Source organism: Tetrao urogallus (assembly GCF_951394365.1).
Source record: "Tetrao urogallus genome assembly, chromosome: Z".
Lineage (NCBI taxonomy): Eukaryota > Metazoa > Chordata > Aves > Galliformes > Phasianidae > Tetrao > Tetrao urogallus.
Window position 1 is genome coordinate 74,312,058 of NC_136816.1, and position 15,314 is coordinate 74,327,371.

The 15,314-nt window shown below is 40.9% G+C and overlaps 1 protein-coding gene across 2 annotated transcripts in view; it reads right to left on the reverse strand.

Annotated features, from left to right (window-relative positions):
- The window catches only part of DYM (dymeclin), a gene marked incomplete at both ends in the record, with an annotated part of 140,425 nt that overhangs the window by 104,585 nt on the left and 20,526 nt on the right, over positions 1 to 15,314 (reverse strand). For both annotated transcript variants that reach the window (XM_079548570.1, XM_079548569.1), the window contains 2 exons: positions 9,775 to 9,917; positions 11,077 to 11,202. In XM_079548570.1, coding sequence (XP_079404696.1) covers positions 9,775 to 9,917; positions 11,077 to 11,202 — 269 coding nt within the window. The remainder of the gene's footprint in view (positions 1 to 9,774; positions 9,918 to 11,076; positions 11,203 to 15,314) is intronic.

Here is a 15,314-nt window from a genome sequence, read left to right on the forward strand (position 1 = left end):
GCACTATCATCAGTTCTAAAGCTATAAACACATGTCCTTTGCCTGAGAAGGGTTATATGCCACACATCCAAGAATTTATCACTGCCATCTATATTAGTGACAATCGTGACAGTCTGTTCTCTGTAGGGTAAGAACTGTACGGCTTCTGATATGCTTACATAGAAACTGCTGAAGTATTTAGAGGGTAATGTAAGAGCAGCTTACACAGCTGGAAAGACAACAAGCCTTAAGGCATGCAGCCTCTAGCTAAACTTCTCTTTAAAGCAACAACATATTCCTTTGCCAGTCCAAAATAAAAGTTTGAAAGCCTGATAACTATCACACATGGTTTTTCTTGAGAATACAAAGGAAAAAACAGCTAAGATGATTCTCAGCAAATGATTCACTCTCATATTCTCCTCCCTAATCCTTCTCTCCACTTTTTCTATTGCACTTCACAAAGCATTGCATTCGGAGAGATACGACACCACTGGTACAGGAACAAGCAGTTGTGAAGGAGCTGTTTCTTGCCTGCCAAGCCCCACTTCACTGAAAACCTATTTCATTCCTACTGAAAACTAGTTTGTTCTGAAGGCTAAAGAGAATTCTTAGTTCATTCAATTAGTACTATATATCTCTATGTTCAACAGTTAGAGACTCTCATCATACTGAAAAAAAAAATCTAAAATATTAGCAGGAGTGCCAAGAATTTTAGTCGTTTACAATTATTAGGAATTATTCCAGGGTTAGCTCCATTCTGAAGCTTTTCTGTTAGCATAAAACTCTGCCCTGGTCTTGACCACAATTCTCTTATGAAATCTAGTTTCCAAATTTATTAGCTATACAAGTTAGAAGAGTGATGAGGTCTCACCTCTGTCATTATTAATATCCATGACAGGCAGACAAGTTTCAGATCTCTGCCAAGTCAAAATCTGCCCAGTGAATTGCAGCATTTCTACAGTAATCTCAACATGCTTCAAAATGTGTGGAAAAAGATGGCAATGCTTGACACAAAGGAAGAAATACCATCCAGAGATTTATCCAGAAAGGTCAATCATGAAAACGTTCACTTAAAACATCAAGCAAAAATAAAATGCAAGAGTTGCTGGACCAACATGATGTGCATTTTGCATGAGTCCTAATGAAACTCCAACTAAGAATTGTGTTCACATTTACATCAGGAATGTTTTTATGCCCCCAAATGTGATTAATGTACAGGTAAGAATTTTCATTTCAGCCAACCAACTCATAAGGGAGTTCAAAAGGTATCAGAGAGCCATAGAACCATTAAGATTAGAAAAGACTTCTAGGATCAGCAAGTCTAACCCCAATCCATCTGGCCACGTCCCACGGCAAACTAAACCACAGAGCCACTCTCCTCCTCCCTGCATCTACTCTGCCATGCAGAACCATTCTAACACACATCTCCATTTTTTCTACCTTATTGGACAGAAACAGAAGATGGAAAGGACCAGACAACAATATGGGAAACTTATGCAATGAGGGATTTGCTTCTATGCTTTCCTGTTTGGCGCTTCATTCTTTCCACAGTGAAGGAGATACACCTATAAATTCATAATATTTAGCTTTCTTTGAGTCACATATTTGTTGATAAAAATAAAATGAATAAAGCTTATTTAAGCTTTGGGGCTGACAATGGAATCTACATTTCAGGATCTCGGAATTGTTCCCAGTAAACTGGTTAGAAACATCTTTTTTGGAAGCTAAACTCATAAAATCATTTGAGCTGAAAGGAACCCTTAACAGCCGTCTGATCCAACTCCTCTGCAACATACAGAGACACCTACAGCTCCACCAGTGCCCAGAGCCCTGTTCAGTCTGACTTTGGGTGTCTGCAGGCATTGGGCACCACCACCAATCCGGTCAACCTATGCCAGCTTCTCCACCCTTAGCATAAACACCATGAACATCCCACCAGCAGGACAACTTTAACACTATTTTTGTAAGGTCATATCCAATCCTACAGCACCTCCAGCAGCAAGGCATCCTTTGATCACCTTTCTTCCCACTTGCTCCAGTCCTTCACCCACAGTGAGAGCAGGCAGAAGGACCAGGGTGATGTAAGCACATGGATTCCATCAAGGCATCAGACACATCTTATGCTAGCGGGAGCAGATGGCTTCTCCCAGTAGCACTACAGCTGCTACCTCCCATCCACCAGCACATTACAACCATGCCCCCAGCCCATGGGAGTCACAGCTACCATGGGCAGTTATCTGACTGATGCAGGCTGGCACTAGCACAGCCCTGAACTTGGTGCAAATTCTGGATTTAAAAAAAAAAAACAAACCAAATTACTGAGGAGCAAGCTAAAATTCACTCTTTCCTATAAGGATAGTAATTTAATTTCCATGTAGTGCAGAAATTCACTTTACAATAATGGAAATCCATTCTTTTCATCGCGATGTCTCATTCTAGGTGCCACATTCTTCTCTTCTTAATAGTATTTTTCTTCCCACAAAGTGAGTCACTCTGGAAAATGCCACTTGCTTGAAAGAGAAGAATTGACAAACAAACCCAACTGTCCTGAAAAATAATGCTTCCAGCTACATACTACAACTACCACATACCAATAAATTAAAACTTCAATCAGAAAAGAGAAGTTCCAAATCTACTCTACAATAGCATCTGGCTTCAGGAGAAGGGAACAAAATTTGTATCTGTAACTGCTGAAGTAGTTTCTACTAATACACTGTCAGCACATGATCTCCTTGGCTTTCCTCTAATTTGGCTGTAAAGGCTTTTGCAGAAAGAAGGAAAATGTTTTTAATGGCTTGTTCAAAGGGAAAAATGGCCATTTATCAGGTTATGTAAAAACCTTATACTTGTGTTGGAAACTACAGCTTGGCAGAACACGTTTAATTACCACTGCCTTTCTAGAACATTAAGTAAAAAATAACTGTTATAATCGTATTAAGAGTTTGAGACAAACATTTTAGTCAAAGGCCTCATTAAATCTTAGATCATTCTTTAGAGTTCAGCTCTTCCATGGGTGTACAGAAAGAGGGAAGTACAGCTCCAATCCATGGAAATAAAAGAAAGACGGAAAGATTTCCAAGCCCAAATGTAAAGGTGAACATCTTCTGCTCACAAGGAAAGCATGCATCACAGAGACGATGCTCATTTTGCCAAAACACTTCTACCTCACATTACAAAACTCAACATACTCTCCATGCTCTGACCACACACTACAGTCAGATAAAAAATTTTGTATAAGTAAAAATGTTTCTGTATGACTCTGCAAGACCAGACAATTTTGAAATACTTTTGTTCTAATGCACACAAATATTTTCATTGGTGATTACACGGATTCAAGCACTCATCTGATTTTGAGTTTCAACATTGGGGATGCTTCACATCAGCCTCATCCTCATGGCCACTCTTTGCCCCATCCTCCAGAAATAGCTCTGGGGAGACATCACTGAGACCTTCCAACACTTGAAGGGAGCTTATAATAAGGATGGAGACTGATTTCTTACACAGCCTGAGAGCGATAGGACAAGGGTCCTTCCCTATCCTATAGGATAAGGGAAAGGACAAGATGGGAGGAGGAAATTCTTTACTGAGATGCAGCAGTGAGGCCCTGGCACTGCTGCCCAGAGCTGTGGGTGCCCCATCCCTGGAAGTGCCCAAGGCCACGGATGGGCTCTGGGCAGGGTGAGCTGGGGGGCAGCCATGGAAGGGGTGGAGCTGGGGAAGGTCTCTTCCAACCCAACCATTCTATGGTTTTATGATCCCACATGGGCTTCCCACAGGCTGCAGCTCTCCAAGCTCCATCATGGCCCTGTACCACAGGAGCTATATTCACAAACCAAATTCATGTATTAGATCTGACCTCTTACATAAATTGCCTACTGCTAACTGGAAAACTGTAAGCCCTGCTGGATCTGCAGGAACTAGAAAGTTCTGCTGCATTACTGTAAAGACTTAATGTAAGGATTTACTGCAGCTAGCAGGTAAGTAAGCTCACTGCTCCTCTCTTGTCCACGGGAATAGCATATTGCCTCTCATGTTCTGGTCCTGAATGATGACATCCTTAACAGTGAAAAGTGTACTCTTTAGGTATATTTGATTACAAAGTGGACTCCCTTTCAGAGCCAAAGGCTGCTTTAATTTATTCCAAGCCCTGGAGTATTTTCTCCTCTCCCCTGAGAAAACTGTTTGTAAAGCAAATAAAACTGTTTCAGAACATAAGTTTGATGAACAGAATACATGTTAGAAAACTATCAGATTTTGGTAGTTAAATATTAATTTTATACTAGGACAGGGTTAAAGCACAGACTTGCACCTTTAATTGCTGATGACTGAAAAATTAATCATGGTTTATTTCAGAAGCTGAAGGTGACAGCACAGACCTCAAGCTTCCACAGGCAGGCAGTGATTTTTGTCATTGTCTTTTTATTATTTTATTTTGTCTTATAGTGGGTTATTTGAAGCTACTCGAGGTTTTAGGCTATCAGGATAAACGTCAGAGAGAGAAATCACCAACATACAACACACCTCATGAAACTCACTGCAGAACTCTCAGTAAACAAGCTGGAACATATGGTTGCAATTAGGATTTGTATTACCACAGGAATCAGTAGCTCTAGTCACAAACCACAACTCATTATGCTATGCGCTGTGCATCCTGAATGATAGTCTCCATTCTCAGCAGTTTACACTTAAACATACGAGAAGAAAAAGAATTCCCAACTTGTCAGCCTCACCTTTGTGCCAGGGAAGATCCTCCTGGAAACTGTGCTAAAGCACACGGAAAAGACAGAAGTGATATGAGACAACCAGCATGGCTTCACCAAGAGCCAGTCCTGCCTGATCAACTCAGTGGCCCTTTGTGATGGTGTAACTGCAAGAGCAGACAAAGGAAGAGCCACTGCTGCTATCTCTCTGGACTTCAGTAGGGCCTTCCACACAGTACCACACAACATCCTCCTCTCCAAATTGGAAAGATAAGGATTTGGTGTGTGACTGTTTGACAGACAAAGAACTGGCAGCAGGATCCAATCCAGGTAGTGGTGTAAATGGCTCAATGTTCAGATGGAGATCAGAGATGTCCATCTCTGTGAGCAGTGTCCCGTTAGGGGTCAGTAGTTGGACTGGTGTTTTTGTGAAAGGACAAAAAGTGTCTAAAAAGTGAGAAAAAGATAGGACTGGGAAGTGAACTAAAATGAAAAGAAAAAAGAAGTATATGAAAAAAAGCAAAGGAAAACTCAAAGGAGAGATTCAAGCCTTGGTCTGACAGTAGTTCAACCCAGCAGAGATGATGGTCAGGATGATGCTCTGCTGGAGTCCAGCTTTGTGGGCAGCTCTTGCAGACTGACCCACCCATAGTTATATTACTGCTACTCTCCAACTTGAGCTGTGGCCACACATTTTGCTACAGTTCAGACACATCTTTAGAGAAATCTAGAAAAATTTAAAAATCTGGACCCTATCTAGATATTTACATCGAGGCAGAGTCACAGTGCCATGATCACAGTGACAAGGGGACGATGCCACTACAGACTGTAAGCAAGAAGCAAGCCTAACAGATAGAAGTCAGAGAAATGCCTTAGATTTACATTTTCATTTATCCTAAGCATGAACAGGCAATCAAACATTGACTAAGAACCAGGGAGATGGAGAAAATAATAGTTTATGCAGAAGAATATACACTAGGTTTGTGACACATCAAAAAGGTACTGAATATCTAATAGTCCCACTTGAAATATCTGTAAGTAGAAAAGAAGTTTGGTGGAGTATTATGAAATTAACACACATTGTGAAAGCACTTTTTCTGTCTTGATACTTTGACATTTGTAATGTATATAATCAAAATTTGACTTTCCTCTTCAATTTTAATATTGAACACTAGATAAGAATAGCTTCCTTTTGATGTTAAGGATAACCATACAAGATATGTCCCAAGGTCCTGAAGGAACTGGCTGATGTGGTGGCCAGGATGTTCTCCATCAGCATTTAAAAAGTCATGGCTGTCAGGTAAAGCTCCCAATGGCTGGAAAAAAGCTAACTCCCATTTATAAGAAAGGGAGAAAAGAAGGCCGAGGGAACTACAGGCTGACCTGTCAGTGCCTGGGAAGATCATGGAGCTGATCCTCCTGGGAGAGATATTAAGGCACATGAAGGATGAGCAGGTGATCCAAGACAGCCAGCATGGGTTCACCAGGGGCAGATCATGTCTGACCCATCTGGTGGTCCTCTGTGAAATGACAAGACTCAGTAGTTACAGGAAGATCAACAGATGGCATCTACCTGGACTTCTGCAAGGCCTTTTACATGGTCCCACATCGTACTATCATCTCTAAATTGGAGAGAGATGAGTTTGAAGGGTGGACTATTCAGAGGATAAAGAATTGGTTGGATGGTTGCAGCCAGAGGGTTGTGGTCAGCAGCTCTATGTCTAGGTGAGAGTGGTGACAAATAGTGCTCCCCAGTGACTATGAAGTGTTCCTATAAATGAAATTGTTGGCACAAAAAAAAAATGATGAGTAAACCTGAGTCTATGCAAGTCACAGATGTACTAATAGGTCACCAGATTCCTTCTTCAAGTACACCAACGCTGAATGACATCATGCAGACCGAAGAACACACTTCTACGAAAGTCATTAGTGTTCAGGAATGTTTGTCTAGTTCCAACAGAAGAGTTCAGACAGGAGAAGAAAAGTAGCTGCTGATGACTACACACTGAATTATGCAATTCATATTAATTCTCCTGCAGTACATTTGTGGGCCTGATGGGTTGTGAAGATCAACCAGGTCAAGATGAATAGCCTTTCATTCACTTCTTCCAGGTACAGCATTGTACCCATTACAATTGTAATCATCTGAACAGCACACGGTAAGTCAGCTAGAATCTACCACTGCAGTAGCTCCTAAGTACTTCATGATGTGCTGCAGTGTGGTTGTTTTTTCAGATATTGAAGTGTTTCAAATGAAACCATTTAATTTGGCTAATTTTTAGTAGTCTTAAGCAGTACTCATATTTTTGTTTTACCACAGAATTTGTTTGGCACTGTAACACAAGTTTTATCTTACAAGATAAAAAATTTGCTTGCCCACAAGCAGTTCTCTCAACTTAATAAACTGAGGAGAGAATTTTAAACTGGCAATACAACTTTTGAAGCTCACACAAATGTACATTCTGAACCGAGAAGTCCACACCAAGAAAATTACTTTTTGATTCATAATAAGAAGTTCTATTCTATACTGCTGTGCATATTGATGCGATTTATGCGTTCACAGCACACGAACAGCACACCACCAGATCCAGCAGCACAACTGCTTTGCACACCTGCTAAAAGACTACCTAATGGAAGATACAAAACAAAGCGGACTCAAAGCCAAAGCCACTACATAGAAGAATGTCCTTTATTAACAAAAGATTTCGCTTTCCCTCTCAATCCAAAAACATAACTGTTTGTTTATCTACTGGAAGCTGGCATTATTGGTAATGTAATTCTAATCAAGGTCTTTTACGTGCAAGATGAAGAAATGTTCTTGCAGCATCCTGATAGCTTACATGCAGTAGAGTCAAACAAAGGGAAGTAACTGGTGTGAGCACCTTGTCTGTGTGGTTTCAGGGTTAAGGAGGCTCGTGACAGAAAAAGCAGCAGTCTACAGTAGATGAGAAGCAGGAGAAGGCTAACTGTGGGAAAGGGTAAACTTCTGCTCGTGTTCTGTACAGCGATCACTCTGCTGATCACAAGACAGGAAGGGGAGGCTGTAAATACAGTGCTTAAACAAGAGTGCTCATCTGCTGCAGTGCAAGTGGCTACAGAATACGCAGAACGTAATACAAGGAGGCAGATGACTGTGGTGTCAAGTCATATAATTCCAAATTAACAAGCACAGTAATTATCTTAATCCTCCAATTTACACATGAAAAATGAAGGTTCCTAAAAACCAGGCTCCTATCTCTTTCCATCCCAAGTTTTTTTGAGCACTATGCATTTTAAGCATTAGAAAACAGCCAATCTTCAATTCTTCCATTCCTTTCAACATTTATCCAGTAAAATCATAAAAGATTACAAAAATATACAAACAAATAAAACATACAGACTTCTGAAGTTTTTCACAGCTGCCCACTGCTCAGAACTTACTCCAGATTCATAACCAACCAGTGTTTGTGTTGCTGTTTTCAAATCCCTACTGCACTCCACATACACACTTAATGCTAAATAAACCAAAAGATTACAGAGGGCTTAACTCAGAGATGCTTCCAATGGACAAATGTGCCATTTACTTTATCAGTCCTACTGCATCCAAATTCCACATACTGTCCAGCACCATATGCAACAAACAAACAGACCAAAACATTAACTGTGTGCACACAGACAGAAAAAATATCCCAACTTTCTAACTGGGTGCAGCACTTTTTTCCTGGAAAGGTCATTAGAAGGCTCTTTGTAAAAGCTGTTTCGCCTAAAGCTTTGTATGAAGACACTTGACTCACCAGAGGATAAGATGGCACTTCAGTTGCTCACAAAAGGAACAACGTAAGTGTAGGAGTGTGCCAAGGGAGCTGTTAAGGGAATGGTTCAAGAAAAGGGAAGGGGGTGGAAGTGTGGGAAGAGACAAGAACAGGTGTAGGCAGAGACCTCAGGATTTTGCACTGAGAAGTGCAGACTAATTTATAATCGAGAAACACAAATTTTATACACAAGAAGTAGAACTTGTGGGGATATGATATCAGGGGAGCTATGGAGGAAGGTAAGAGTGGAGACAATCTGGATGGACTTTATAAGCTCAGCAAGTGAAAAGAAAAGAAAGCTCTTTTGCCTGTAGCAGCATTAAGTCAGAAGGATACTGGAGCATGACGACAGTGGCCGTGAGATCAGAACAAGTAGAGAAACACAGAGAAAACTGCTCTCCAGCCACAAGCTGAAGTACAAGCCACATACAGAGAACTAGTTCAGAAAGCATTTTAAAAGCAATTTTCTCCAGCAATTGAAAAGAAAGAACATACCTGCTGGGACTTTCACAATAAAAAACATGTCATAGGGAACAATTTAATTTCTCTTCACTGCTTAAACAAACAGCAAACCAAGCAACTGTTCTTTCACACGTTTGCATCAGGGGCATAAGCCTAACATTGCACTGTCTGCCCCAACCATATCGACTGGAAATCAGAAAGAAGACAGTGTTCCAGTGAGGCATGGGGCTGTGTGTAACCTCACTTGAAACAGACGTGGTGGTACACAGGATACACTGCACTGCAAAGATGTGCTCTCTTACTGCCTCCAAGAGGAGATCCATGAGCACTGCCACAGACTGAAATGTTTTCTGGCAGAGCATACGCAGCACGAACTTCAGTATTCCCTAGAGATGCTTCCAGTGACTGATTTCACAAAAGATCAAAATAAATAGCATGTGTTCTAACAGCAACTGAATTGTAAAGTGTTATTTACACTTATCAAGTTAAAGAAAAGTAATGTGCGCTGCTGTAATATATATTATTACTGTTAGCAGTACATTTAGTTTTATTCTTATTGTATGGTAAAGAAAATCCTTTAGGAAGATCTTTTGCATGTAATACACACAGCAAAAAAACACACATGTGGCATGAAGAAGACCAAAACAACAGTACAAAGTGTAACAAACATGAACAGCCATTTTCTTGACTAAAAAAAAAAAAAGTGTCATTAAGTTCCCTAAATATACTAAGTAACACTGAAACTTGTCAGAAAAGAAACAGGTTATGGGTGCGTTAGTAGAAGGGGTCACCCATAGGACAGCACTTCCTAAGGTTTGATGAACTGCATGCAGAAGACTCACTTGCCACCCCAGATGCAATCCCATACAGCAGTCCTCCTCCATCTGTTTGCTGCTGAAAGACATGTGTCCCTGGAGGAGGGCTTCTTTCTTGTCTAATGAAGTTGTAGAGCAAAGTTTTCACGAGTCTGCTGGTATATGGGAGGCTGCAAAGACAAAAAAAAAAAAAAAAACAACAAAGGCTGACTTACAAGGAGCAAGATTTAGTTCAGCTAGAGTCAATACTACATATTTTTGTTTGCTGGAACTAGGCTTAGCTTAGATCTCAGATCTTTTCAGAATCTTTTAAATCACTTCCTACATCTGCAGAATAGCAGATACTTGTTATCTGCACAGCAAAGACCAGGTGGCCTGCAAAGCAGTCCTGAGCACTGTGCCACTGTACAAACTAAAAGGGAGAGCACACAAACATTTGCCCTTGCAGAGCTGCACTCGCCTCTGCAGGGCTCTGCAGAAGCACCTTCAACAGCAGTCACAAACATGTTTTGTTCTGAATACTGCCTATAAATCGGTCTGTGCAACTGTTGTATTATTTCACGCCAAGAAACAAGTAGAAAAATATTTATGCTAGGGAGAGAAAGACTATACTGTTTAGCTTTTTCCTTATGCTTCGGAGAAATAGAGCAGGTAAGAAAAGTATTCCTCCAACTCGTGGTATATGGCTGTGTATGGCTGGGGTCAATGTGCAAGGACCAATGCAACATCCGACCTCACACAGTGATTCTGACAAATGCACGTTCAATTTGTTGGATGTAAACAGGACGTAGCAGCTTTTCTAAGAAACAAAGAAGAGGATTTCCAAGGAAAGAAACAGTTCTTCAATTCTTCCTCCCACGTGATGCAGAGGTATACAGACTGCACTATGGTCATCTCCAGCCCCTTTACCCAGTGCCCTCAGACCCTTCATTGTCATATATGCCCAGCCACTAAACCCTCCATTCATCTCCACTGGCCAGCTACCTGCTACTCCCAGCTTAAACCAGAACATTCTGCCCTACTCCCAGATATTCCCCTCATCCTCTTTCCTTTCCTCACATATCTCACAGGAGGCACTACCCCCCGCTTCTAGCAGGAACTGCAGAAACAGATAGTAATTACCTTTACCAAACAGCTGCCTGTATGCAATTTAAAGGTGAAAGAGGAGAAATGGCAGACTGTTTCTGATCAAAAAGCATAGACGCTGCTTATAGGGAGAACAAGTTACTACCAAGCCTGTTTCACTGCCTTTGTGTAGAAGCACAAACAGTTTAAACAAGCTCCATTTCATGGAGTTGCCATTTTATCTAGCTCCAAAACATGACATACCATCGCCCACGCATCAGGTATTTGTGAATGAGGCTCTCCCGCAGAATTTCCTTGTGGAAGAGCTGGCAGGAAAGGAAGACAATGAGCGTTGTCACAGCCTCCAAGGAAATGCTGTAGGTGATATCTCTGCAGGAAAAAGGGAAAATGCATAAGGATTAATTTAATGGCTTTGTTTACAAACTGACTCATAAGAACATTTAGTAGCTTCATCTGAGGTTATGCACTTTACAGAAAGTTTCAATTGAGAGCAACCAAACAACAACTTAGAAAAACCCCTCTTAGTAGAAAACAGTACCATTGCACACAGACAATACATTATTTGTCACTGCCACAAGCATTTCGTGCTATGTCACGGGACAATGTAAAAACACTACAGTATTGCCTACAACATTCCACCTTCGATTTTCAGACTATACTTCACCTCAAAAATAATAAATACATCTCAAAGACATGCATTTTGTCTTGTTAAACAAAACTGTCACAAAAGCAACATTCTAAGCCTGGGAAACAGCCAACAAGCCAAACACAACTCCATATGCCAGGAAGAATGGATCGCTACGGAAGAGTTGTCACATACAAATAAATGCTACCTTAACTGTAAGAAGTGCTAGGGATATCACAATGCCACAGAGAGCTGCTCCATTTTCAGTAGTAATTGTGAGGTGACAAAGTATGACACTTAAAGTTATTGCTGCCAATCCCAAAGAATACTGTATAATGATTCAATGGTGACTGCAGACGGTTTAGCAAAACTCATTAAGTTGAGGTTATTTAGGCAAGGTGCAGCAAAATGAATGAGAAAGTAAAGTTATTTTGGAGATTCTTTGGTTTCTGTTTTCAACTCCGTCTATAACAACTTTGTTACATAGCATAGCTTTAAAACAAAATGAAATATTGGTATGAAGGAGCCCTACTCTTGCTTTTAACCCTTCTGTGTCAGCTGTGGGTCAGAGTTTGAAGAAAGGGATGAGGAAGGTGAGTGTTACCTGCTCAATATCAACAGCAAACGGGAACGGCTACTTCCTGGACCAAAGTCCTGCACACTCCAGAGCCACACCACTTCCAATACAAAGAAGTGATTAAAAGAAAAAGTGATGCCAATTGCTGCTTTTGTTGGAATCTGTAATACTTATGTCAGGGAGAGACTTACTGCCTAACGAACACTCTTCCTTGAAATCACACAGTGTGTTTCAGTTACCCGACTGTGCCCACAGCACAGGGAGTTGGACAGTGCTGAGCATCAGAGCAGGCTGAGGTTGCTGTGAGCTGGTGCCATGCAGACCCACCTGTGCCAGCAGCAAGGCTGAGCTGGAGATGGCCCGCAGCCCCTCACCAACAACCTGTGCTCTGCAGTTGACCACCCACATCAATCCCAAGCAACATGGGGAAGAGCTAGGTGTGCAGAATATTAGAAGTTTATTTGCCAGACAATATTTCTTTATTTTTTTTTCCTAATAAAATAAATACAAGAGCTTAGAAGAAACACTTCCTCGCTATACAAAAAGACAAAAGCTTATTTCCAAGGCTGAGAACACCAGAATGTCTCCAAGTCTGACTTGATGCTGACACGATGCATGAGAAGGACAACTGTGACATGCTGCAACACCCAAAGTGCCTGGGTAAAACTGTACAGAGCCTACTGGGCTGTCTCTGCATCTCAGTCATTTCTCTGCTTGTTTTTCTGACCCACCATACAACTAAACACAAATCTGAGACATTACAAAATTGTTCTCTATTTTCATAAAATTCAGTTCAAGGTAAAAAAAAAACAAAGAAGTTAGCGTATAAGTAGTTTTTGAACATAATCTGCTTACATAATCTTCCTTATATAACTGAAAAAGCAAAATAAGGCTAAATTCACACAGGTCAAGCCCTTCTCTTCCTATTCAGAATTCAATTAAGGCCTGTTCGAGTGCAGATACTTTTTACTCAACCTATAGAACCTCTTCAAATTAAATCTTCTCTCTCAACCTCAACTAGGGGCCTAATATCCATGGTAACCCCTAAGCCACACACATCCTTAATTACCAGCAGCACAATGATAAGGCTTCAGAACTAAATTATTTTTTCCACCCACGGTCAAGTGTACAGTTTTATGAATCCCGAGCACTTGCAAAGGGGCACAAGAACTACTGGGAACATCTCAATTTCAAAGAAAATGCTGTTAAATTGTACAGACAGACTACACAACTTTGGGGTGGATCGATTTTTTTTCATTATTATTAAAGCTATCACGAATACAGAACGACCTTACATAGAATTTATACTTATCTTTGACTTCCTCTTAAAGCTGTTTGCTTGCAGATGAGGAGGAAATGAGAAATAATGAACTCAAGTATCAATTACACGCCAGAATTACTTAGCTCTTCATGTCAGAAAAGCAGAGGAACTTCATGTTTAATTTCCACCGTTCTTTTTCTTTCCCAATGCCTCACACACCTCAGACAAAGCTCATGCCTAAAGCACATGAGCTTCAGGCAGCAGTGCACCAAACCACACCGAAGTCTTTATCTCCCCACTACAAGCAGCTGCTCTCCTGGTTCCATATTCACAGAATCACAGAATCACCCGGGTTGGAAGGGACCTCAAGGATCATGTAGCTCCAACCCCCAATTCCCTGTCTTTTAACCAGATTGAATCCCTCCACGTCCTCGCACGTCATGTCCAACCTCAAGCAGACTTCTGGGGACCAATTTTGTTTTACAGTTTAAAGGTGTGTGTCTAAAGACACATCGTACAGCTTCTGATAATTACAGCTATATAAATTCTTCAGAAAATTATGGACTTGAGTGAAAAAAAAGACAAGAGCTTTAGACGAGTGGCAATTTTATGTATTTACTGAGCACACTGCTTAGTAAAGCCACTTACCTATGAGAAAATGAGTCAATATGTCACAGGTGTTAGCTAATTGTGTACTATAAAGTATTAATACACACATTTTCATAAGTACACTCTTCCTTCCAATAAGCACTGCCACCTAATCATTTCAAGTTTAACGAATGATTTAATTTAAACAACTGCACACAATTTCTAGTGTAGCAATGTTTAGACAACAATTAAATAAATCAAATGGCAAAAGATTCTAAGAGGTCAGCTATGCTTTCCATCTAATCCTTCTGCCAAGCAGACAGCAGAGATGCTGGACTCCCCCTGAAGAGCACTGCTTTAAAGAAGCACTGCATTTAGACTTGGAAAGAATTGATTCTTATGAATATTTCTAAAGCAGAAACTGATTCTTCTGGGATGAAAACTGGAAGGAATAACACTTCTCTTCTGATCATCCATCAAGGACGTGCACCTTTATTTCCTGGGCCACAGATCAGCCACCAGAAACAACTTTTTTTTTCCTTTTACATTATCAAGCACCTCCATCTACCTGCTTCTGCAGCAGAGACACAGGATCAGTAATGCTGCTCCCTGTGCTTTAACCAGCACACGTGGTAGCAGGGGACATGTACTAGCTCCAGGCTTTATCGTTCTGCTTGAAACCTCAGGCATTTTCTTTTTCCTCTACCCTGCCAGATCAGAGAGGGCTGTCAGAAACCACTTCTGTGAGCTCTGATAAAAGCCTGTCATTTTCCCCTGCCTTTTTTTTTCCTCCTTTCAAACTCTCCATGTTCCTTCCCATCTCTCTAGCCACTGTTTCATTCACATTTTGGAGGAGATCTGAGAGATGAGATCAGCTATGGTGGCAGCTGTGAAGCACAACAGACCATTCAGCCACACATCACTCCCTCACAAGGTTTCCTCTGTGTGGAGATTTCACCTTGTCCTTCTGCAGTTCTTACAGGCAGTTATTTCAAATACGCCACAAAACCGAAACTGCATTTTCAAGTTCCAAATGCGCAAAAACAGTGTTCCACAGTCAAAACAGCAATTGTTAACAAGAATAAAAGATGATGTTTATGATAGAAACAGGAAAAGAGCACACAAAAGCAGACAGTAATCTGTCTGAGCAGTAACTTGAACACTTGCCATAGTCTGCGTGCACCCAGAGCCCAGTGCTCACAGTGCATGGTATCATGCAGCAGACAGCTACCCTGCCACACCAACAGGCTTCATGGTGGAAAGAAAGTGCTGAAGTAGACCAAAGGGTGAAGATCATAATACAAAAGCCCATCAAAAAATACAACACCCAAAACACTTATCTGCTTCTGCAGAATGAAGAAAAAGCAAGCAAGATCAGAGGATGATGCCACCAGTACCTTATTCGTTAAGGTGAGTGGCATTTAATTCAG